At 49.3% G+C, this 21,128-nt stretch overlaps 8 protein-coding genes across 8 annotated transcripts; 5 read left to right on the forward strand and 3 right to left on the reverse strand.

Moving 5' to 3' along the window:
- Nucleotides 1–1,671: 1,671 nt before the first annotated feature.
- Nucleotides 1,672–4,097, forward strand: B0J16DRAFT_323235 (uncharacterized protein; the record flags this gene model as incomplete). Its single annotated transcript, XM_046125765.1, has 2 exons — nt 1,672–1,771; nt 2,041–4,097. 2 exons carry the CDS (start codon nt 1,672–1,674, stop codon nt 4,095–4,097), a joined length of 2,157 nt encoding a protein of 718 aa, XP_045980337.1.
- A 187-nt stretch (nt 4,098–4,284) lies between these two features.
- Nucleotides 4,285–5,327, reverse strand: B0J16DRAFT_176873 (ribosomal protein S8). The gene is made up of 2 exons (XM_046122516.1): nt 5,140–5,327; nt 4,285–5,054 (listed from the first exon to the last, which is right to left on the reverse strand). Exon 2 carries the CDS (start codon nt 4,971–4,973, stop codon nt 4,473–4,475), a length of 501 nt encoding a protein of 166 aa, XP_045980338.1. The 5' UTR covers nt 4,974–5,054; nt 5,140–5,327; the 3' UTR covers nt 4,285–4,472.
- A 293-nt stretch (nt 5,328–5,620) lies between these two features.
- Nucleotides 5,621–7,665, reverse strand: B0J16DRAFT_347636 (uncharacterized protein). Its single transcript, XM_046128592.1, has 4 exons — nt 7,455–7,665; nt 7,087–7,304; nt 6,601–7,023; nt 5,621–6,547 (listed from the first exon to the last, which is right to left on the reverse strand). The coding sequence occupies exons 1-4, from the start codon at nt 7,564–7,566 to the stop codon at nt 5,789–5,791; spliced, it is 1,512 nt and encodes a 503-aa protein (XP_045980339.1). The 5' UTR covers nt 7,567–7,665; the 3' UTR covers nt 5,621–5,788.
- A 782-nt stretch (nt 7,666–8,447) lies between these two features.
- Nucleotides 8,448–10,341, forward strand: B0J16DRAFT_347641 (peptidase M24, structural domain-containing protein). The gene is made up of 4 exons (XM_046128593.1): nt 8,448–8,845; nt 8,901–9,299; nt 9,374–9,920; nt 9,973–10,341. The coding sequence occupies exons 1-4, from the start codon at nt 8,705–8,707 to the stop codon at nt 10,086–10,088; spliced, it is 1,203 nt and encodes a 400-aa protein (XP_045980340.1). The 5' UTR covers nt 8,448–8,704; the 3' UTR covers nt 10,089–10,341.
- Nucleotides 10,342–11,144: 803 nt separating this feature from the next.
- On the forward strand, nt 11,145–11,770 carry B0J16DRAFT_387589 (cornichon; the record flags this gene model as incomplete). The annotated part of the gene is made up of 4 exons (XM_046131691.1): nt 11,145–11,248; nt 11,358–11,513; nt 11,562–11,628; nt 11,678–11,770. The coding sequence occupies 4 exons, from the start codon at nt 11,145–11,147 to the stop codon at nt 11,768–11,770; spliced, it is 420 nt and encodes a 139-aa protein (XP_045980341.1).
- Nucleotides 11,771–12,623: 853 nt separating this feature from the next.
- B0J16DRAFT_347645 (WD40-repeat-containing domain protein) lies at nt 12,624–14,451 on the forward strand. Its single transcript, XM_046128594.1, has one exon. The coding sequence runs from the start codon at nt 12,751–12,753 to the stop codon at nt 14,335–14,337; it is 1,587 nt and encodes a 528-aa protein (XP_045980342.1). The 5' UTR covers nt 12,624–12,750; the 3' UTR covers nt 14,338–14,451.
- A 1,934-nt stretch (nt 14,452–16,385) lies between these two features.
- On the reverse strand, nt 16,386–18,844 carry B0J16DRAFT_347646 (transmembrane amino acid transporter protein-domain-containing protein). Its single transcript, XM_046128595.1, has one exon. It carries the CDS (start codon nt 18,542–18,544, stop codon nt 16,739–16,741), a length of 1,806 nt encoding a protein of 601 aa, XP_045980343.1. The 5' UTR covers nt 18,545–18,844; the 3' UTR covers nt 16,386–16,738.
- An 804-nt stretch (nt 18,845–19,648) lies between these two features.
- B0J16DRAFT_387592 (uncharacterized protein) lies at nt 19,649–19,985 on the forward strand (the record flags this gene model as incomplete). The annotated part of the gene is made up of 2 exons (XM_046131692.1): nt 19,649–19,848; nt 19,916–19,985. The coding sequence occupies 2 exons, from the start codon at nt 19,649–19,651 to the stop codon at nt 19,983–19,985; spliced, it is 270 nt and encodes an 89-aa protein (XP_045980344.1).
- Nucleotides 19,986–21,128: the final 1,143 nt, after the last annotated feature.

Genomic DNA, 21,128 nt, shown 5'->3' on the forward strand with positions numbered 1-21,128 from the left:
TCTTGATGCAGGCTCATATTGGACAGGAGTCTATTAGTAAAATACTTGAGCAACACGGTAAAACTTTGTCTACATTAGCGGCATAAATGATTCCAAAATAAAGTCCTTGGATGCGAATGGTCCACCGATGACAATCAATCTGGGACGAGAGCTTGATCGCTGGATGTGGGGAGAGCAATATGAGACGGACGGAGATATCCCCACACAAGCTCATGCGATCCCACGTCAAAATCAAAGCTCAGAATTCATAGGAAAGCTTCTAGACGTTTGAATGGAACAATGTTTAAGCTGCCCTGCCCTGCCCTGCCTTGGGCAAACAATGCCGTGCAGTAAGTTACAGAGCCGAGGTACCCAGGAACACGCCGAAGCTCTCGTCTTGGGAGATATTGGATGGAATAGGGGTAATTATCCGGATACGTATTCGTAGTATGAATCTGGAGTCTGGAGTCTGGACTTGGACTGCTAAGTAATAATACCCGTCCCATGTCGAGGTCGATCTTGTGTCATTTTATTGAATTGTCGTATCACACTCCCATCTCTTCTTCTCTATTAACAGTCACTCTCTTAGTTGAATCAATGCCGCACAACAATTTCTCAATCGCACTCAAAACGTGTCAGTCTCGGGAAAGAAACTAATAAAAACCAGTCAAAGTCGTACCGTAGCTCCTTTTTGTTTCAAGTTCAATTGTCAAAGCGGCTGGCTACTCTGAACCGTGATGGGTGGGAATTGGAAACCTTCCTTTATGATGGTAATTTACTTGGTCCCTGGCTAAGCCTGAATAGAACGAGATCCATTCGATGCCTCATTTCGACTGGATCCTTGTCCAGACTCCATCCCATACCATTCATTAAATTTCCACTCACTGGCCCAATCCCAAGTCACCTAGCAACTCAATAGCTAGAACTTTTATTAGGCCAACGTAGACATCCATTGTTGGACGAAAGCGTCTGTCTCATGGGTCCTCGTACTCGAGATCATCAACGTCTTGTTGCCGAGCCATCATCCTCGTTACTCACGTGGAATGCATCGGATGGTTGCTGAGCTTATCGAGTTAGGTTAGGTTGCCTGGTAACACAAGTCAGTCAGTACCTAATATCGCTTCTGTCATCGATTTTGTATGCATGCATGCATATGTACTCTAGTCATTCATTCTTCTCAATGATCATGACCATCCTGTGATCTTGCCCCTATTATCTGCAACACTCCAGCCCATTAGAACCGACCTGACCTGACGCGGGCTCTAATAAGGTGCGCATTCAGAGCCCTCCACTAAGGTACTCCACTGCCAGGCGAGTATCCAGCGAGCGCTGAAACGCCTCCTGCAGTACCTCACTAAGCCAGCTCCAGTAGGTACCCCTGGCTTGGGGCCTGTTTGACGGCTCGCCCCTCAATCCACTAACGGCCTGTGCCTGGCCTGAACGAGTCCGTCTGTCTGATGTACCTCAGGGAGCAACCCAAGGTACCCTGTCTCCTTGTGCGACGCCGTTCATAACCAGCCCGACGACACCTCATCTCATCCCATCTAATCTAGTCCTTCGTTTCCCTATCGCAACCTGCACACGTCCAACTACAACCTGCCGAACAGCTCGAATCTCCCATCCCAAAAGACCTCGAGGTCTCTCGACCAGAACCGCACTCGTCTTCTCTCGCTTTGAGAGTCCTCTGCAATCATGAGTCAGGTTAAGAACCTCCGCGCCATGTTTGAGAACAAAGGCGACACGAGCCCTCCCGACAGAGGCCGATCGTCAGGCGCCTCTACTCCCGTCCAAGGTACGACCTATACCCACGCGCGTGGTGCATAATGAGCGTGTATGGAGGGTATATCCTCGCTGCAGAATAAACATTTAGAGCTGCTGCGCCGCGCCGCTTTTAAAGTTAAACAGCTTAAGCTTGCTCTACTTGTACCTGCCCTTGGTTCTACCTGCCCTGGAATTGTACACACTAGCTCCCAGCGTCATTCTTACCTACCGTGTCCTTCCATTCTTTCCTTCTCTCCCTTCGACCCCTTGCTAACCAAAACTTGTTTTCTTTCTCTACAGGCACCAGTGTCGTTTCTGAATCGCCTCGACCACTCTCCAAAGTGAGAACCAACTTTGTTGCCATTGAGAAAGACGGAAGGATAGGCCTCCGAAGAGATCCCAGTCACGAATCCAGTGTTTCCCGCCGTCGACTAAGCATGGGCTCCGACGCAGAATCCGTTTCGACCGTTCCCGACAGACCCTCTGCATCTCTGGAAGATGCACCAAGAGGAAACAAGCCTTTCTTTCAGGAGGATATTCCCGAATCGCCTCGTCACCCAATTGACCCCCCAAAGACACCCACGGAGCAAATTGGAGCTGTTACCGATGAGCCCAGTGTCAACCCAGACAAGCAAGTTGACAAGGAAGAACCATCGCCTTCATTGCTGCCAGCAGAACCTGCTGTAGAAGAACCCGCAATGGCAGAGCCAGTTGCAGAGCCAGCTGCAGAACCGGTTGCAGAACCAGCTTCACTAGAACCAGCTTCCGCGTCGCCAAAGAAGGAGAACAAGGAAAAGACGCCCGAAGCAGCTTCCACAGTTGCCAATGGCAAGCCCAAGACCAGCGCTGCTAAGGAACTAGCTCCTGCAGCTATTGTAAAGGCTGCAGCTCCAAAGAAGGCCACCACGACTCGACCCAGTGCTGTCTCGACCAAGGTTTCCAATACCAAGCCTCCAGCGAAATCTCCATCTACTGCAAAGCCTCCTACTAGCACCACTCACAAGTCCGAGCCCAAGCCGACAGCGAAGACTGCACCTGCGGCGAAGAAGGAACCCAGACAAGCTCCAACAGCCGCCTCCACAGCGACTCGGCCTACCACGACCACGGCAGCCAAGAAGCCCCAGCCGTTGAAGCCCACTACCAGCGATACCAGCTTCGTGAAGCCTAAGCCAAAATCCCCCACGAAGCCTGTGCATCTCCCCGCGTCTCTAATGGCACCAACGGCAGCATCTGGAGCCAAGACCGGCCGTCAGGCTCGGCCTTCAGCAAGCTCACAGAATCTTAGTGTTCCTGCCCGCCCCGCTAGCCGGGCCAGCGCGACAGGAACCAGCAACAGCACCGGCAAGACTGTCAAGCGTCAGCCCTCAAACGTTGGTCGCCCGCGACCAAGCCTGGGCCCTCCTCCTAAGAAGCCCTCGGATCCAGCTCAAGTCAAGAAGGAAGCCCCTGTTGATGAGAGCTTTCTGGCTCGTATGATGCGACCAACACAGGCTTCCTCGTCAAAAACCGCTGAGAAGGTGCCCACCACACCACCAAAGAAGACTGCGAAACGACCTTCGTCCGCAGGAACCGACCCCACGCGTCGTGAACACACCCTTAAGACCCCAGGAAGTGCTAGGAAACCAGTCAGAAAGGCGGCTGAACCGAAGCGCTCCGCTGGCTCAGTAACTTCAGATACCCCATCAATCGAGATCGCCTCGGTAGAGCAGACATCTGAGCCTACCAAGACAGAGAGCACTGAGGCGCCTTCCAGCATCCAGGAGACCAAGGCAAAAGACGCACCTCAGGACTCGAACAAGTCCGAACCAGAGCCTATCGCTATCGAGGGCGCTTCTAAGGAAGCCGTGGAGCCCGCCCAGCAAGAAAGCCAAGACCAAGATATTCCAGCGAAACCAACCGAGGATGAAGAGCAGGAGGCGATCCAACCTGCCACCCCGGAGCCTACCAACGAGCAGAAGCCTGTCGAAGTTCCTGAGACTACTGCATCCGAACAAAAGGATCCTTCGCACCAGGAGTCTCTCCTCGATGAGCCCGAAGCTTCTGATGTCAACTCTGAGAAACCTACTGAGAATGCTGATATTGTTCCCTTAGTAGAGGAGAGCTCTTCTCAACCCCCCGTTGTTGTAGAGGAGACGAATGAGACTTCACCCAATAAGTCAGAGCCAGAGATCGACCAAGAGGTGTTACCTCTAATGGAGAAGGACCCCGAGCCTGCCCCTGAGTCAGAGACTATCGAGAAGCAAGACGCTGAGACCGAAGTTACCACCCAGAGTAATGTAAAGGTTAATGTCAACACCATTACTGCCGCCGAAGAGAAGGATACCACTGGAGAGCAGACCGAGGAAGAGAAGAAATAAGAACCGGAACGTGTCGCGGAAGCGAACCAAGCCCAGACATGGATGGCGGAGGATACAAGATTGCTGATTTAGCCATTGAGGAGAAGACTTTGTATTTTTGAGTTGCTGTATAGATACCTGTTTTAAGCGAAGGCGAATGGTGATTTTACCGCATACTGTAAAGGAGATACTCAACAAAAAAACAAGACTGGGGAATAACAAAATACATGTAAAGCGGCAAACAGTCGCCCTTACTAAGATTGATTTTTGATACACAAACCGTCCTTGCTAGGACATTTAATCTAGTTGTACAATAGAGGCTTCCTTATTTATCGTATCATGAAAGCACGTAGGCTTCTTCAACCACTCAAACAGATCCCTTTTCAGCGCTCACACTCATGACACCCTGCACACCAACACACCTCCTTGCTTCTTCGCAAGAGCCTCTCGAACCTCCAAAACACCCTGAGACGTTGACACAAATAGACATTCTCCAAGATTTAGACCCGGCACAACACCACCAGATACCTTTGTTGGAAATCCTCTTGAAAGTCTGGCGAGCTCCTGGATGTTGGCCGTCATAAGACGCTTCGGTGTGCTGATGGCATTGGCTTTGCCGAGGACAGGCTGACCATCCCAGTACTTGAGACCCAACCACAGGCGCATCGTGGCGACGTTTTTACTTGTGACAGGCTCGGGCTGCTTGGTAACCATCTCTTCCAGTGTAGGAGGATGAGGGCCAGCGCGGTAGACGGTAGAGAAGAAACCTGATCGGTGCATAGCAAGGGCGAGTTGCAGGTTGTATTTGCAGTTCTTGACGGATGTTATTCCAAGACGAGCTTTGGAGGCGTTCTGGAGATGCGAACACATGTTCGCGATGTTGGTGATGGAGGGCATGATGGGCGGTCCGGCCGGATGTGCGGCTGTGATTCGATCGAGGATGGATTCGGTGACAGTCGTCGGTTCGGTCTTCTAAATCTAATTGTGGACGATCCTTGTTAACATGTCGTTCTTCGAGGGGTCCTATCACGGAGGTTGCTGGGTTGGAGCATTTTGAACTCACCTCTGCACAACCGCAGACGAGACCAAACTACTTTTAATAGGGAGACCAATTGATCAACTCCTCAAAGCTCTCGCCGCTGGTAGTCGTGTGCTTGAAGCGACGGTATATCGGCCTCTTCCTGAAGTCCCGTACCTAACGTTCAAGATCGGACCAAAAATTCGAAGATGCGCTCGATGACTAAGCTAAACACTCGCTATGTGCATACACTCCGGTTTATGCATTGACAATAATCAAGCAACAGTCGGCATCAGTGAATAGCCCGATGAACACATCGATGGAATTGTAGAATTCCTTTTTATCCAGGATGGCCTTTTTGATGCTTATGAATTGCACTGCTTGGAGTTTCGCGATCCCTGCTAAGCAGGCCACTATCAACTCCCAACCAACACAACACCATAAGAGAACGCAGTTTGAACACCCCTTTGGACGATCGAAATTTGGACTAGTTTTGACTGATAGATGGGACCGATTAAAAGTTAAATATGGCAGAGCACTTCACGTACTGTTGATTACGATTTCTGTCTATATAATACAGCCTGGCTTTCGACAGCCAAGATCTTTTTGCAACTGCTGCACAGCTACACAATTTCTATGAACAAAGTGAATGGGATGGTCCGAGAGTAACTAAAATTGGCGCAGCTTCTCGGATCTAGGGTAATTGCCGAATTGCCTTGAACATGGCGGATATTGACCGTCGATACCGGTAGCAAAACAATGCCGTCGAAACAAGGAAAGGGCTAGCAATCAAACCCAAGAATCCTTGCACTAATATCTTGCCTTGCGTGTCACTCTTATTGATGACATTCAAGTAGCCCTCATTGCTGAAACTCACCCGGGAATACTTCGTCTGCCAACCTAGTCGAGGAAAGTACACGCTCATCCACTCCTCGAGATACTTCCGCAACCTATAGCGCTTAGATAGGACAGAGGATCGCATCTCGACATAGTTCTGCAAAGCGAGATCGTTGATGGCATGGGCATCAGGTGGGCGGACGGCTGAGTATTCTGCTAATGCAAGTGATCGCTGGAAGGCGGGTCCTGATGCGGAGGACGAGTCGCTAGAAGGATCATTGGATTCGTCAATATGGCTATGCTTGTCCAAGATGGAAAAGAGAATCCGGACATCCTCCATGCCAGCGTTCATGCCCTGGCCATAGAAAGGCACCATGGCGTGAGCGGCGTCGCCAACGATGACACAAGAAGAACCATAGTGATAGGGCTTGCACTTGAGACTAATGAGCGGTAGATGAGGGTTTGTGTTGAAGGATTCAATCAGCTCATCGCCCGGTATTAAATCTGTGACGCCGGGAAAGTGGCTATCGAAAAAAGATGGCACGCTGGCTGGATTCTTCTCGAGGTCTGAGAAATCCTTGCTTGGCATGAAGAGTGTGCATGTGAAAGAGCCGTCCTAGCTGAGTGTTAATCAAATGTGGAGAAAGGGACAGAACGAGAAAGACGTACATCACTGGGAATAGCAATAAACATGAAATCCTTGCCAGGCCAAATATGCAAGTGATTAGGCGATATCCGGAACTTGGCCATTGGATCGGCTGTGCTGTCTGTTTGAACAGGCTTAAGATGGAACTCGCACCACAGAGTATCAATGTACTCTTGTTGGTAGTTCATCCGGGTAAACTTCATAAGGTGGTAGCGGACAGCAGAATGGGCGCCATCAGCGCCAATCATGAGATCGAATGAGATATCAATCTCTCTGTAACGAGACTCTTTGGAAGACTTTCCATCGGTGACCTCGAACCAGGCTTTGCAAGTGCGATAGTCCGCACCTGTGAGCTTGTGGTTGAAGAACAGTTTGACGTTGGGCATGTTATCCAGAGTATCGAGCAGCCGCTTGTTCAGGCCTGCTCGATCAATGGCATGGATCGCCTGTCATTAAAGCGTCAGTTTTCACATGCAAACACATAGAAAAATTGAGGCAATTTTGCATACCCTTCCTTTGACATCGTAGTCTTGGGATTGCTCGAAAAGAGATCCGGTCGGGCTCCTCCCATGAATCATGCGCCCTTTCATGGGAATTGTTGTTGACATGACATTGTCGAGGAGCCCTGGCTGACCAGCATGGCGCATAGCATTGATTCCGCGCTCAGAGATGGCAAGGTTAATGGACTTGGTGAAGTTGAGCGGGATAGTACTGGGATCCCGGAGGTCTAGACCAGTCAGTGAATGCGCCTCCGAGAATTTATAGGACGAGAAAGATGTCGCCGAAAAAGGGTCCAAGAAGAAATTCGCAAAACAAAGATCATTTCTGAAAAGTTGTCTCGGCTGTCCGGAAGTTGATTCAAGTCGATGTCACTTACCAGGTCGCAACTCATAAACTTCAACCTCATGTCCTCGTTGAGCAGCATATAAAGCAGCCAGAGAGCCAACGGGACCGGCACCAACAACAACGATCTTCTGAGGCTTCTCCATCTTTGAGATGTTGATAAGGACGAACGGAAACAGAAGAGAAAAAAAGTTCAAGTCTCGAACTGGCGAGACATTGAGGTCGTCATACTAATACAGTACCTAGAAACCGATTTAAGCCCCGATAGGACCGGCTGCTCATGTTGCATCAAAGCGATAGCGGCCGGCCGGAAGCGGGGGTCCACTTTATCCATCAGAGAGAAAAGCCAAGAGGCAAGAATAACCCACAAGACCACTTACCAACCCCGGCATTCGGTGTTGTTCTGAGTAATTGCCGCAAGCATTGGAGACAGAAGGAAGGAAGGGTCTAGAGGTCTATAATTTTATCGAATGGAATTGCTACAATTGTAGCCTCCAACTTGGATTTCACGGAACTCAATATCTAATACGTGCTATAATGCAATGGCAGTAGGTAATTACTTGGCAACTATTGCTTTCTCTCTATTATTAATCATTCATTATTGGAGACTATCTGCTTTGCATCGCCTTGTCTTGCTGTATGACTCTGTTTATGTGCTATGCTTGTGCCTTATTTAGTACTTTGCGTAACATCTGTCGGAGTTCAATCATAGTCAACGAGAGATTTGTCCCGTGTTCCAGCTTTCCAGAAGTGCTATAAAATTTATGGTATGGAATCCATGTAATATCACACCCTGGCCGGGCTTAGTGTCGGCTCTGAATTTTGTACTCTTCACATTTATGCATTGACTTCTGTTAGTCCACCGTCAACTGAGCTCACCTCCGTTTTGGCACGATCCCCCACTTTCCTAAAACAGTACCGTTTCGAAGAGCCTCACTAGTGTCCACTGTTAGCGCTGCGCCCGCATAAAATGCATAAAATTACTGCGGTCCCTCCTCCGTTAAACGAGCTCCGTCTGGCGCTCAGGGTCGCTTGTTCACTGTTACTGTAGATAGTGACGACCCTTATCGAGGCTTATCAAGTCGCCGCAAATGGGGCCGAGTCGATCTTTTGCTCCCCTCTGAAAGTTACACCTCGAGAGAGACTCTTCCGAAACTGCACCTAAGGCACTTTTTACTTGGCGTTTCGTGATCGCATAATTAACTGCTTTCTTGTTCACATTTTGTTTGATCGATACACCATTTTCCCACCACATACCTCCGCACGAGTATCAACACCAACACAATGGCTGCTGATGCCCCCGCCAAGCAGTGCATGGGCGCCGACTGCTCGAACGATGCCGGATCGCTACAGTGCCCGACTTGCCTGAAGCTTGGAATCAAGGACAGCTTCTTCTGTTCTCAGGAATGCTTCAAGCGTAACTGGGTATGTTGTACAGCTCAACTGTATGCACCAGTAACGTCAGCTAATAATATTGTAGGGCATCCATAAGACAATGCACAAATCGCAAAGTAATATCCTCCACCACTTGAAAGCCCCGAAAGCAATCTCACCAGATCCAGCTACCGGTTACTACAACCCGTTCCCCAACTTTCCCTACTCTGGCTCCTTGCGACCCGTCTATCCTCTGTCGCCGCACCGAACTCTCCCCCAGTCGATTCCTCACCCCGTGTGGTGGCAAGACGGCAACCCCAGGTACAGCCGCTCTCTCACCAACCGTAATAAGATCGAAATTCTCGACAAGGCCGGCCAGGATGCCATGCGAAAGAGCTGCAGACTGGCGCGAGAGGTTCTCGACATCGCCGCCGCCGCCGCCAAACCTGGTGTTACGACCGATTACATCGACGAGCTCGTCCACAAGGCCTGCATTGAGCGAAACGTATGTATTATGAGATCTCTGAGAAGATGGCCTGGGCTGCTATTGCCGTCGCATAAATATTGACCATGGAATAGTCTTACCCTTCTCCTCTGAACTACAACAACTTCCCCAAGTCTTGCTGTACATCTGTTAACGAAGTCATCTGCCACGGTATCCCTGATCAACGTGTTCTGCTGGACGGCGATATTCTCAACATCGATGTTTCCCTGTATCACGAGGGATACCACGCCGACTTGAACGAGACCTACTACATTGGTGACAAGGCCAAGGCCGATCCTGATACTGTTCGTGTGGTTGAGACCGCGCGACAATGCCTGGACGAGTCCATCAAGGCTGTGAAGCCTGGCACCTTGATCCGAGAATTCGGTAACATTATCGAGAAGCACGCCAAGAAGCACAACTGCAGTGTCATTCGAACTTACTGTGGCCATGGAGTCGGCAAGCTTTTCCACTGCCCTCCCAACGTCCCCCACTACGCTAAGAACAAGACCGTCGGCGAGTGCAAGCCTGGCATGACATTTACAATCGAGCCCATGATTGCTCTAGGAAAGTACCGAGATATCACCTGGCCCGATAACTGGACAAGCACCACCATTGACGGCAAGATGACTGCTCAGTTTGGTAAGTTGAGCTTTAGATGTGTTGCAGCGACACGCGCTAACATGGATTGCAGAGCATACTCTTCTGGTTACCGAGGATGGTGTCGAGATTCTGACAGCGCGACAGGAGAATTCTCCCGGTGGCGCTCTACCAATGCCCAGTGCCGAGAACGGCGATGCGAAAGCCTAGATTGCTATATAAAAGTTGTAACAAGAAAGAACATGAGTTTTGACATTATCACATAGCTACAGGAGTTTGGGGGTGATGAGCGGGTTGATGGTGATGACAATGTTAGTGGTGCATTGTTAGGACGAGCAGTGAGACATGAGATCAGAATTGATATGTTTGATATATGCATCGCAAGGTTGCATATGAATTATTAGTTCCACGTGCTAAAAGCATGTGAAGCCATGACATTCATGTGGATATTGCTATCGATCAGCCTTGTTTGTTTGCTAGACCTACCACAGTTACATCATCTCAGGTCACGGTCCAACTACCCCCCCCCCCCCCCCGGATGTAAAATTATTGGGTTGGGCTGTATCCGTAGAATGACGCAAATGGCACCCGGACTCGCTGTCAAGTTTCGAGTTTCGAGGGAGCCCTGAGTCGCTGTTGAATAGATGACACTCAGCCACATGCAGGCAGGCAGGCGGGCGTCCATCGGCCACGCCATACGCCGTCCAACCCATGCATTGGGCGTTTCCAGTGCAAGGGATCAGATAGGTAGGGCCGGACCTGCCAGGATTTATCTCCAGGGGATTTGGAGATTTTTTTGTGCCCTGTGAGCCTGTCGCCGCTTCCATCATTGCCGCTAGCTTTAATCTGGCTACTTGCCTACAATACCTAACGTCCTAACCTCTCCAGGTCCCTCTCCACCTCCACCATCTCCACCAGAAGTCACCACCGCTGCCACTACACTACCATAATCCCCATCCATTGCCCGCCACCAAGATTTCTCCTCCTCACTACTTTCTGTCTACTACAGTATTCCCCTCACGTTCTGCACATCTGAACCCTTCTCTGCAAGGCACTGTTGACTTGTTTAAGCTGTCCATTTGCGACTTAACCATCCCACGAAGGCTTATCATCCCTTCTTCACTCCGCCGCTTCGCCAGACTCAGCTTGTGCTAGAGCTTGCTTGACAAATAGCTAGCTGTCCTCGTCCTCGTCCTCGTCCTCGATTAACATCGTCATCCCAACCTTTCGACCACTCGCAACGTCGCCCGCACACTTTAGCCCAAAATGATGTCCGGAGAAGCTTGGTTGTTCCTGTTGTCGGTGCTTATCAACGCCGTCAACCTCTTCCTACAGGTCTTCTTTACTATCATGTACAGTGATTTGGAATGGTATGCTTGCCGCGGCCCTGTTCCACGTTGCTTCGGGTGTCAAACTTTGCGCCTCGGAAGCGCGTATTTGAAATGCCACCTGGGATGAAAGCTAATCGCCTATTCACAGTGACTACATTAACCCCATTGATCTCTGCAACCGACTTAACACCTACATCATCCCCGAGGCTGCTGTGCACGGTTTCTTGACCTTCCTCTTCCTCATCAACGGATACTGGGTGCCTCTTATTCTCAACTTGCCTCTACTTGGCTGGAACGTCAAGAAGTAAGTTATCCAAGCTTGAAGATCGGGACAAGAATTAATCAGGAATAGGATTGTTGACAACACTCACCTCCTCGATGCGACTGAGATCTTCCGCAAGCTTAATGTCCACAAGAAGGTATGAAACAGAGCTCCAGTCCTGCAGACACATCATTAACCCGGAGTAGGAATCTTTCTTCAAGCTGGGTTTCCACTTGATCATGTTCTTCTTCTACCTCTACAGCATGATCGTTGCTCTTATCCGAGACGAGTCCTCCTAAATGGCTGCGCTTGTGAATGAGCGGCGATCCGAATATCCACGACGTTAGGAGACACCTACGTGAGATAGAACGGATTGCATTATTCATCCAGCTGTTCGAACTCGGCTGACACCCAGGGCCGGGTCGATCAGCTACGCGACGAGAAGATATGAACCTGCCACGGCAGCACATAACGAGTGGAAGATGGTATAGATTGATGACGGGCTTTAAAGAGGCGGGCTTGGCGTATATATCCTGGTATCATGCCAGCTGGCGCTCTGGTTGATTACTTCATGAAGGCGGTGCGTGGCATGTTATGCTGGGAATGAGGCATCGTAATCCGGTGATCTCATGCATCGTCCCTCAGCATACAGCCAGTATAATTGATTAATGATCGAATAAAACATCCAGATTTTGTACTATAAATCCGCCGTGCAGACGGTGTGTAATCATGCTATGAAGTCATGATGATATAAAATTTGACTATTCGACATCTGAAAGCCCTCAAAAGAATCAGCCGCTTAAAGGATAATAGACGAAATAATTTGGTCACTTTGTGCTGGCTTAGACCAGCATTTGGGCTATTTTATTTTAGCGTCATCAGTATTAAAGACCGGTCATCTAAGCTTTTGCGATAGCAGATCCATAGACGAGATCCCGGTGTTTTTTAAGGTTGACCTCTCCAGGCAAGGCAGCTGGAGGTCAAAGTTTGGGCTTATCGCAAGAGAAGTCGTCCACAGCAACTGAACTCCAACTCTCGCCAATACAGCTGTGACTCACTTGCACAAAAGGCTGCTGTACCAGACTATAAAAGTTATAGCCTTGGAGGACAATTCTTCTGTTACCCAGTACTCTCTCAAACCTGCGAGGTCGCTCATGCGTGATGCGATCATAGTCACGTGACCTTGAAATAATTTGGCGACGTTGAGTCTGTCGCGCGTAGATGAAGCTCTGGCTCCGCATTGCGCATTCATCAAAAACACACCAAAACCTATTTCATCATGGCAGACTTTGGGGAGTATCCGCCGAATATGGCGCCCCAGGACGCGCTCATTGTCCGAGAACAAGCTGAGCCTGACCATGCCGTGGTGCCTTACACAGCTGAAGACTTGTCGCGTCCAAAGGCTGGCCCACTGAACCCTTTCAAGGACGAGAGCAGCGTTTTGAAGCGCAAGAGCGTCCCGACCGGACACGCCGAGGAGACATACTTGAGCGAACACACATTCCGAAGCAAACACCGCGCTATCGAGCGACGAGGAGGCCCTGAGCGAGAGTACCAGACGACCGCAGAAATAAAGGCAGAGGCCGCGAGGATACGGGCCGGACGTGAAGACAAGGGCAGCGCAACTATTGCGGAAGGTCCTGGCTCTTATGTTGGACCCTGGGCTCGATATAAGAAGCCCGAGTACGAGATTGTGGCGGAAGATGAGGAGCTAGCGAGCGATGAAGAATACGAGATTGTGGAAGAGGAGGAAGAGGTCGTCGAGAGTGGAACAGTTCTCAAGGCACCGACAAAGGCGCTCGAGCAACGAAAGGAGGCCGAAACGATGGGAGAGGAGAGAACCGAATTTCATGGGTCCTCCGAAACCGACTACCAGGGAAGGACTTATATGCATGTTCCTCAGGATCTCAATATCGACCTTCGGAAAGAAGTTGGCAGTGTCACCAACTACATTCCCAAGAAGCAGTGCGGCTCCTGGAAGCACTCTAAGGCGGCAATTACTGCATTGCGTTTCTTCCCTACCTCAGGTCACTTGCTTCTTTCAGCAAGTGCCGATTCAACCGTTAAGATCTTCGACGTTTATCACGACCGAGAATTACTACGATCGTATCACGGCCATTCCAAGGCTCTGTCGGATATCTGCTTCAACACATCAGGCACTCAATTCTTGTCTTCCTCGTACGATCGCATGATCAAGCTTTGGGATACGGAGACAGGTGTCTGTGTCAACAAATTCACAACTGGCAAAACTCCTCACGTTATCAAGTTCAACCCTGACCCCGAGCATGCGAATGAGTTCCTGGCTGGTATGTCGGATAAGAAGATTGTCCAGTTCGATATCCGAACCAAGGAAGTTGTACAAGAATACGACCACCACTTGGCGGCTATCAACACCATCACCTTTGTCGATGACAATCGACGCTTTATGACAACTTCCGATGACAAGTCCCTCCGAGCTTGGGACTACAACATCCCCGTCCCAATCAAGTACATCGCTGAGCCAGACATGTACCCGATGACCCGGGCAGCGCCTCACCCAAGCGGTAAATACGTGGCATACCAAAGTTCCGACAACCAGATCCTGGTGTATGGCGCGAACGACAAATTCCGACAGAACAGAAAGAAGAGCTACCGAGGTCACAACAACGCTGGTCTGGGTATCGACCTCGACTGCAGTCCCGACGGCCAGTTCCTCGCTTCAGGTGACTCTGGCGGTTATGTGTGCTTCTGGGACTGGAAGACGTGCAAGATGTACCACAAGCTCAAGGCTGGCAACCAGGCCATCACCAGCGTCAAGTGGCATCCTCAAGAGACAAGCAAGGTAGTCACGGCCGGTATGGACGGCGAAATTCGATATTGGGATTAGAAGATATTGGGATTAATGGACGTGGGTTGCATGGCACGGCGTTTGGGATATTAGATGAAATAAATATAATATGCTAACATGTTACTTGGTACATGGTATCTCTTATCATGAGACTATTTTTCTACCGCCTATGCCGGTGACATTCACAAGCGGCATGCTGATATCACTCTGCGAAAGCCTCCTGTCCTCGACGGCCAGATCCTGATTTTCGTGAGTACGTCTTGTCTCCATCCTGCAATCCAGCAGGCTTAGTCTTCTACGAATTTGACCACCAATAAGTGTCATCCTACCACTCACCGTCGTTTTTGACGGATTGCAGAATACTTCGAAATTAAAGAATGCCTCATAGAGAATCGTCTTAGCAAGTATGGATGTCACGACCGACAGAGATCCACAAACTTTGTCCTTTCAAGCTTTTAAAATATATTAATATCCTCTCGTATCTTGTTAAATCCTTGTACATTCCGAGTTTGCACTAGAGTCCCAAGCTCTGAATCACTCATCAGACTTAAAAGATGGTTTTCCAAACCACCCTCTTTTGACTTGGACGAATCCGCCATCATAGCGATCGACCACAGATTTCGTACAGACCATCTATTAGCCCATGGGTGTAATAGGGCGCACCTGTTTTCATCCCCAGACTTTCTTTGTTGAAGGGGCTGCAGGTTATGAGTGTAAGTGCTGGTAGTGCTTAATGTCTTCGTTTCGCTACCCTGGAGAGTCTGAATCAGGGAGGTTCTTGGGCCGGCGTCGACAATCTGGATGGCATGGCGTTCTATAGTGTAAATAAAATGATACTCGACCGTCAGATCACTGGTGCCTTCTTTGTTTATTCCTGAAGAACAGCTCGAGAAGGGACATCATCCGGAATAGACATGGTCCCCTGGTATCCTGATAGACCACGTTTTGAGGCTGAACCACGTCGAAAGGACGAGGCTTGCTGGGAGCAATATTGTACCAAACAAGATGAGTTTGGTGGAATGCATGTTCGGATACGATGATATATCCAAACGTCCCCGGAAGCACCCATTATCTTGGGAAAGTTCGGGACATCAGCGCCCCAAATACTGGCGGATACTTTGTTCATTGGAAAAGTGACGGACCGCACTTGACACTTCATTCTGAATTGACATCCTATCTTAGATTCAAAGCCAGTTCGCCGTGGTATTATGGAGAACAGCGACCCAAAGTCTCTCTGTATGGCATAATGGCAAATCTACATGAGCCAGTTGTGAACTTGAGCTCCCTCATGGATCCAACATGCACTGGACGTAATTCGAAGCAAGAGAATATAATAGACTGACCACAGTAGAACCCGGTCAATTTAACGACAGTGCAATGCATTATGGCAACAGTAACAGTGCCGCAGTCTTGCAGGTGCAGTACAGTAGTCCAGTTAGGATCCGGCTGCAAGACGACATGCAGGTTTCCTGAAAGAGTTAACTCAGGTCCTACATACTACATATGCATGCTTAAGCTAAGGATATGATCGACGTCAGCCATAATCAACCCCGCCTTGTGTTTTTAAGGGTGTTGTCCTTCCAGCTTCAGAGAGGGTGGATCTTAAGTGCTCGAGCTTCAAAGGCCAAGAGGAGATTGTTCTGCCTAAACGCTTCCACGAACTGACGGCAAGATTTTGGCATTGATCTTGACCTTGTCGTACGTACCTATCATCATAATGCTTAACTTGCTGAGAAGTTAAGATTCGTTGCACATTGCAGCACTTCGGGTTGACTTTGCAGGCAGGAGCTGTACAATGACGCAGAACATAGCAGCTGCAGTATGTACAGTACATGCTGATAGTAGTACCAAGGTGCTACCTGATGAGCATGGCATTGAGCATTGTGACGGGTGTATTTACAGACGTTCGGCGAGCTTGGCCAAGAAAGCTAGCTGCATTGACTGGTTAGAGAATGCTGTACCCAATAGATGAGTAAACGCTACCAGTACTAGAATCTCTTCCTGGCCAGAATATCTTCTATCAGGGTAGTTCATACGAGAGACAGCCCATTCATTAAGGGGACACAGATAGTTCAGCTTCACAAGTGTTTAGTATCCAGTTGGATTGGGGCAAAACTAGAAACAATCTGATAATACTTAGAATACTATACATCAACGCCTTCTACCAAACCTGTAAACGTTACGCATGATTATGATTGCTTCGCTTGCCTTGGTTACCTGCATCGCTGTGCAAAAAACCTGAACGGAGCTTTTCGCCAACAACAGTCAACAACATAATGATAACACAAACACAACACAATTACGACATATGCCCTAGACACAGGCATAATCCCCAGTCCAGCATCTCCCCTTTTAAAAGTTGCCTTTTCTCCCAGTCTTGTTACTTCGTATATCGCTTCCACCGCAAATACAGCTTGTACCCACCTCGGCAGGAAGGTATTTAGGCACTGTCAATCCATTGGTAAACAGTGACAAGGGTGGTGTATACCATCGCGATGAAGCCAACCACCATAACGACGAGGTCGATGATCTTGGCCCTGGTGGTTTGAGCTGCCCCGTAATAATGCAGCAACGCAGGGTAGATGTATACCAGAGGAACGCAAGCAAAGCTGCCGATCAATGCCACAAACTTGTCCAAGTCACTAGCACCGAGAATGCTGACGCCTACGCACACGCCCGCAATAAAAGTTCTCAAAGCGTTCTTCTTCCACTTGATCGCGCTGCTCTTCTTTCCAGTTGCTCGCTCTCCAAAGATTGATGTCTCGATGATACGGGCAGCTGGGAACAGCTGGACGGGATCTCCAGCAAGGACCGCCAGGGAATAGAGAAACTGGACAGCGTTGACAAGAGGCGAGTCCTGAGGAAAGTTGGAAATGACTTGGATCTTGGTGTCCTCACCGAACGTCGCGTAACAGAGCGCTCCCACTGATGTGAAAATGATGGTAATGATGAACATAACCAGGTAGAGAAGGCCCGGAAAATGCTCAGGCTTCTTCATACTTGACTGAATGGGCAAGATGAGGCCTATGCCTTCAAAAGTGAAGATGCCTGATCCGACAGTCAAGGTGAAATCCTTGGGGTTGAACAGCTTCACAGTCGAGTCCATGCCGTGCTGGGAGAGTGCTGCAATATCATAATACCAGATATAAACAATGCCAATCAGAATAAAGACATCAGCGAGGAGAGCGGCGGGCCCAAGCTTGGAGATATTTCGGATCAGGGCAAGAGGAACAAGGGCGACCAACTGGAGAGCGATCAGACTGGGCACACTGAACATCAACTCGCGGTGGTTGGCGGTCACGGCATCAAGGAAGGCATAGAGGTTCTCTGCCGTGAAGATGAGACCGGCACAGACGAATCCAAGCTGGGAGATTGCAATTGATGCAAGAACCAGATTTCTGAACCGCGGACCAATGATTGCTTCACCGAGCTCTCCGTAACCACCTCCGTAGATTTGGCGACAGTCCAATAGAAGTCTGAAACATCCGCAATTGACCAAAGAAAGCACAATCAGCGTGATTGAGGAGAACAAAATTCCACCATTGCGAAAGGCCTTGGGCAGGAACATGATTCCGGTTCCAATGAAGGCTTTGATCAGAGTGAAGAAAGTCTTTGTAGTTGTAGCGTCGCCAGTCTTTCGCAGTCTCTTAGAGCTTCGTCTCCGTCCGAGTAGAGGTCGCAGCTCAGGTGGTTCCTCGACGTCGCCGTCCTCCCGATCGTCAATGGCAGACTCGTCCTCACTGTCGGCATCTTCGAGATCTTCACCAGCAAAGCTTCCGTACAGGTCAAGGAAATCGACAAAGTTCTTGGCCACAACTGTATAGCCGCTCATGCGTCTTTGTCGGGCACGTCGCTGAATGTGATATCGTCGAAAGCCTCCCGGCTCGCGCTGCTCGGAGTGACTCAGTTCGTCTTCGGCTGCAAGGCGAGGAGTGGAATGATGGGAGAAGGTGGCGGCGCGACGGAGGGAATTGGCGCGGGCCTTGATCTTGAACATGTCGCGGTGCATGTCACCACCTTGTAGAAGGAGCGAAGACTCGACAGGTTCTGCTTGGGAGTCATCGTTGACGTTTGTAGCTGAGGCTGAAGCTGATGCCGACGCTGAAGGGTTGGCAGGCCCAAAAGCAACATCAGGCTCGGCCGAGAATCCATCTGGAAGATGTCTGTCAAGGATTGCAGCTTTTCTCTTGCTCGTCTCGCTGCCCAGACTGCTGGGAGTCCCGTCGAAATTGGCAAATTCGGCCATTGCGGAGGGAGGGGGTTCACAGAAGAGTTTGACGGTGACGTAGTGTGCAGTTCAGTAGTGGCGGTGGAATGGAAATGAAGCTCAAGGAAATAGTACAGTGAATGGATGTTTAAACAATGCTTAGAATCACAAGTCGGTAATGGGTGGTCATAAGCTGCGTTAGCCGTCACTGCAAGCGTCAACTACTATCTGGCGACAGCAGGAAAAAGAGCAACAATGGATTTAAAAGAAAAGAAAGGTAAACATCCAAGGCCTGCGAACGGCAAATCCTAAGCTTGCTTGGGTCTGGGTCTCTTGTTGTACTGTACAAGCCCGGGTCGGTGAATGTCTCTCCCGGTCGAGAAAGCTAACGCTTTGAGGTTTGGAACAGTGGAGACTAGAGCCCACGTGCAGCACCTCAAGACCTATAGAAGGTACTCGATACCTCATGAGCCTCAGACGACGGGCGGTTAAGACTGGATATAAGAGGGTCAACAAGGTACCCACTACTGACCTGCTCACTCTGGGTTCGGTAATGGTACAGCGCCAGTCCATGAACTGTGCAGGACAGGTTGATGTGATGCAACCAGATGAACACCACAACCAGCATTCATCCTTCCTCATTTGATCAAATCGAAACTTCTAGAGAAACAAACAGGACCATATGCAAGTAGATCAAATGATACCACTGTGACCTTCCATTTTCGTTTAAAGAGTACCAAACGCATGCTGACTGGAGTACTCGCCAGCTTGCAACAGCAGGAAAAGCAGCATCGTTACAGTGTCAACTGGAAATCAGGTGAACTAATAGACTACATTGCGCATTCGTGCAACAACTTAAAGTGTAACAATCCAATAGACAATAAGTTCTGGTCAACAAAAATGTTCGTTCCTCTTGGTTTAATCGGGTGAGAGCAAACACTCTTCCCCACTCTTCACTGATCGAATGATTAGCCGGAGAAAAGCCGTCTGGGTTGGGCAAATTTTCTCCTCAGGCACGCGGCGAGAAACTAAACCCAATACGTTTGGTTTGACGCGCCTGTCCTTTCGCAGCCATCACCATCAGAAAGCTCACTCATCTCATCAACCTCACTCATCCCACTTTATCTCATCACACCAATCAAGATGAGCTTCGCACCAATCAACCCTCGCCCTATGCTCGAGAACCTCGTCAGCAAGCAGGTTCTTGTTCGCCTAAAATGGGGTGAGGTCGAGTACAAGGGAACTCTAGTCTCCATCGACAGCTACATGAACATTCAGCTTTCTGGCACCGAGGAATACATCGCCGATAAGCCCACTGGCTCCTTGGGACAAGTATTGATCCGGTATGACCCCCCATCAAGCACACAATGCAAGCAAAGATATTTGATACTAACTGGGCTGGCTTGATAGATGCAATAACGTACTGTGGGTGCGCGCAGCAGATGGAGGAAGCGACGCGGATGCTGCCATGACTGGTTAATCTGCTAGGACGGCTATGGATGAGAAAATCTGATCTGAAGGATAGAGAGGGGGATACGGCGCTCTCAAATTACGCAGACTTATTCTGGTCTGGCTCTGGGTCTTGACACTGACCTGACGCGACACCGCTTTTTTCGACCACCACCAAAACTACGCCTGAGGCTGATTTGATTTCATGTACTCACGCACACACGCACGCTTTGCTGCAACACCGCACTTGTCGACTTTGTTCAAAATTTAGATATGAATTCCAGGTGGACGGCCCAAGCAGCCAAATAGAAAGGCAGGACTGCTGGAGTTTAATTCTTATTTCAATTTCTGGATCGCATCAACTTGCCCTCGCCCTCGTGTTATTGTTCTTGGTTGAGAGTCTAGGTCCGTCTCAAATTGGATTTTCGCGCACATTTAGTCCTGAGGGCTGACACTGATAAGAGACTTGAGCCATATCACTGGTAAAACTCAAAATCACAAAATCCAAGTGCTCGCAGCTCTAGGTGTCATCGGATGCAGCGAATTGGCCTAGGAAGCCATCTCGATATGGAGCTTCTACTGGGTACGAAAACCTCCTCACTCGCAACTCCCTGACCTACCAGTCAACATCGTAAATGGATCGGTTAGTAAAGAGCATGCTCCAACAGCAAGTGCTAATAACGATATTTGTGGCATCTTCTGCGGCACGATCACAGCATTGATAAAATCTCAAGTTGTCTAAACTGGGATAAGCCGTAAAAAACCTTAGAACATACTACGGACATCCAGGCTCTTCGGCATTGGATGTCGTGATGGACCCTGGACATCTATACAACGGAATTTCAAATTCCCAATGTAAAGGGAGAAGCATCAAGACGCATGCTTTTGGGAACAGCCTGGAGGAAGAACAGCGTTCATGGTATCAATCTTGTGTCAATTTCGTATGACTCACGATACAAATTTAGCCTGAACCTTTGTTAACATAGGCCTCAAAGCCAGTAGCCGTGTATCAAAAGTGTTATTTTGTTGAGTATGTCTTTGCGAATGTCTAGGGATGTGCTATTGTCAAAGATCTAGATAGCATACTCTGCGGACAAGAAATTCATACTGAGATATAATCTAGCGGAACACCTTTGATACGAATATGCAATGCCCGCTGCAAAACAGATAAAAA

This window comes from Fusarium flagelliforme, assembly GCF_020744385.1.
Source record: "Fusarium flagelliforme strain FIESC 12 MPI-CAGE-AA-0113 chromosome Unknown B0J16scaffold_6, whole genome shotgun sequence".
Lineage (NCBI taxonomy): Eukaryota > Fungi > Ascomycota > Sordariomycetes > Hypocreales > Nectriaceae > Fusarium > Fusarium flagelliforme.

Coding starts and splice junctions, on each gene's coding strand:
- B0J16DRAFT_176873 (XM_046122516.1), bottom strand. CDS start 4,973: ATGCCCTCCATCACCAACATCGCGAACATGTGTTCGCATCTCCAGAAC.
- B0J16DRAFT_347645 (XM_046128594.1), top strand. CDS start 12,751: ATGGCAGACTTTGGGGAGTATCCGCCGAATATGGCGCCCCAGGACGCG.
- B0J16DRAFT_347636 (XM_046128592.1), bottom strand. CDS start 7,566: ATGGAGAAGCCTCAGAAGATCGTTGTTGTTGGTGCCGGTCCCGTTGGC. Junction 7,305..7,454: donor AGTTTATGAGTTGCGACCTG/GTAAGTGACATC, acceptor TGACTGGTCTAG/ACCTCCGGGATCCCAGTACT. Junction 6,548..6,600: donor TTATTGCTATTCCCAGTGAT/GTACGTCTTTCT, acceptor ACACTCAGCTAG/GACGGCTCTTTCACATGCAC.
- B0J16DRAFT_347641 (XM_046128593.1), top strand. CDS start 8,705: ATGGCTGCTGATGCCCCCGCCAAGCAGTGCATGGGCGCCGACTGCTCG. Junction 9,300..9,373: donor AGGCCTGCATTGAGCGAAAC/GTATGTATTATG, acceptor ACCATGGAATAG/TCTTACCCTTCTCCTCTGAA. Junction 9,921..9,972: donor CAAGATGACTGCTCAGTTTG/GTAAGTTGAGCT, acceptor CATGGATTGCAG/AGCATACTCTTCTGGTTACC.
- B0J16DRAFT_347646 (XM_046128595.1), bottom strand. CDS start 18,544: ATGGCCGAATTTGCCAATTTCGACGGGACTCCCAGCAGTCTGGGCAGC.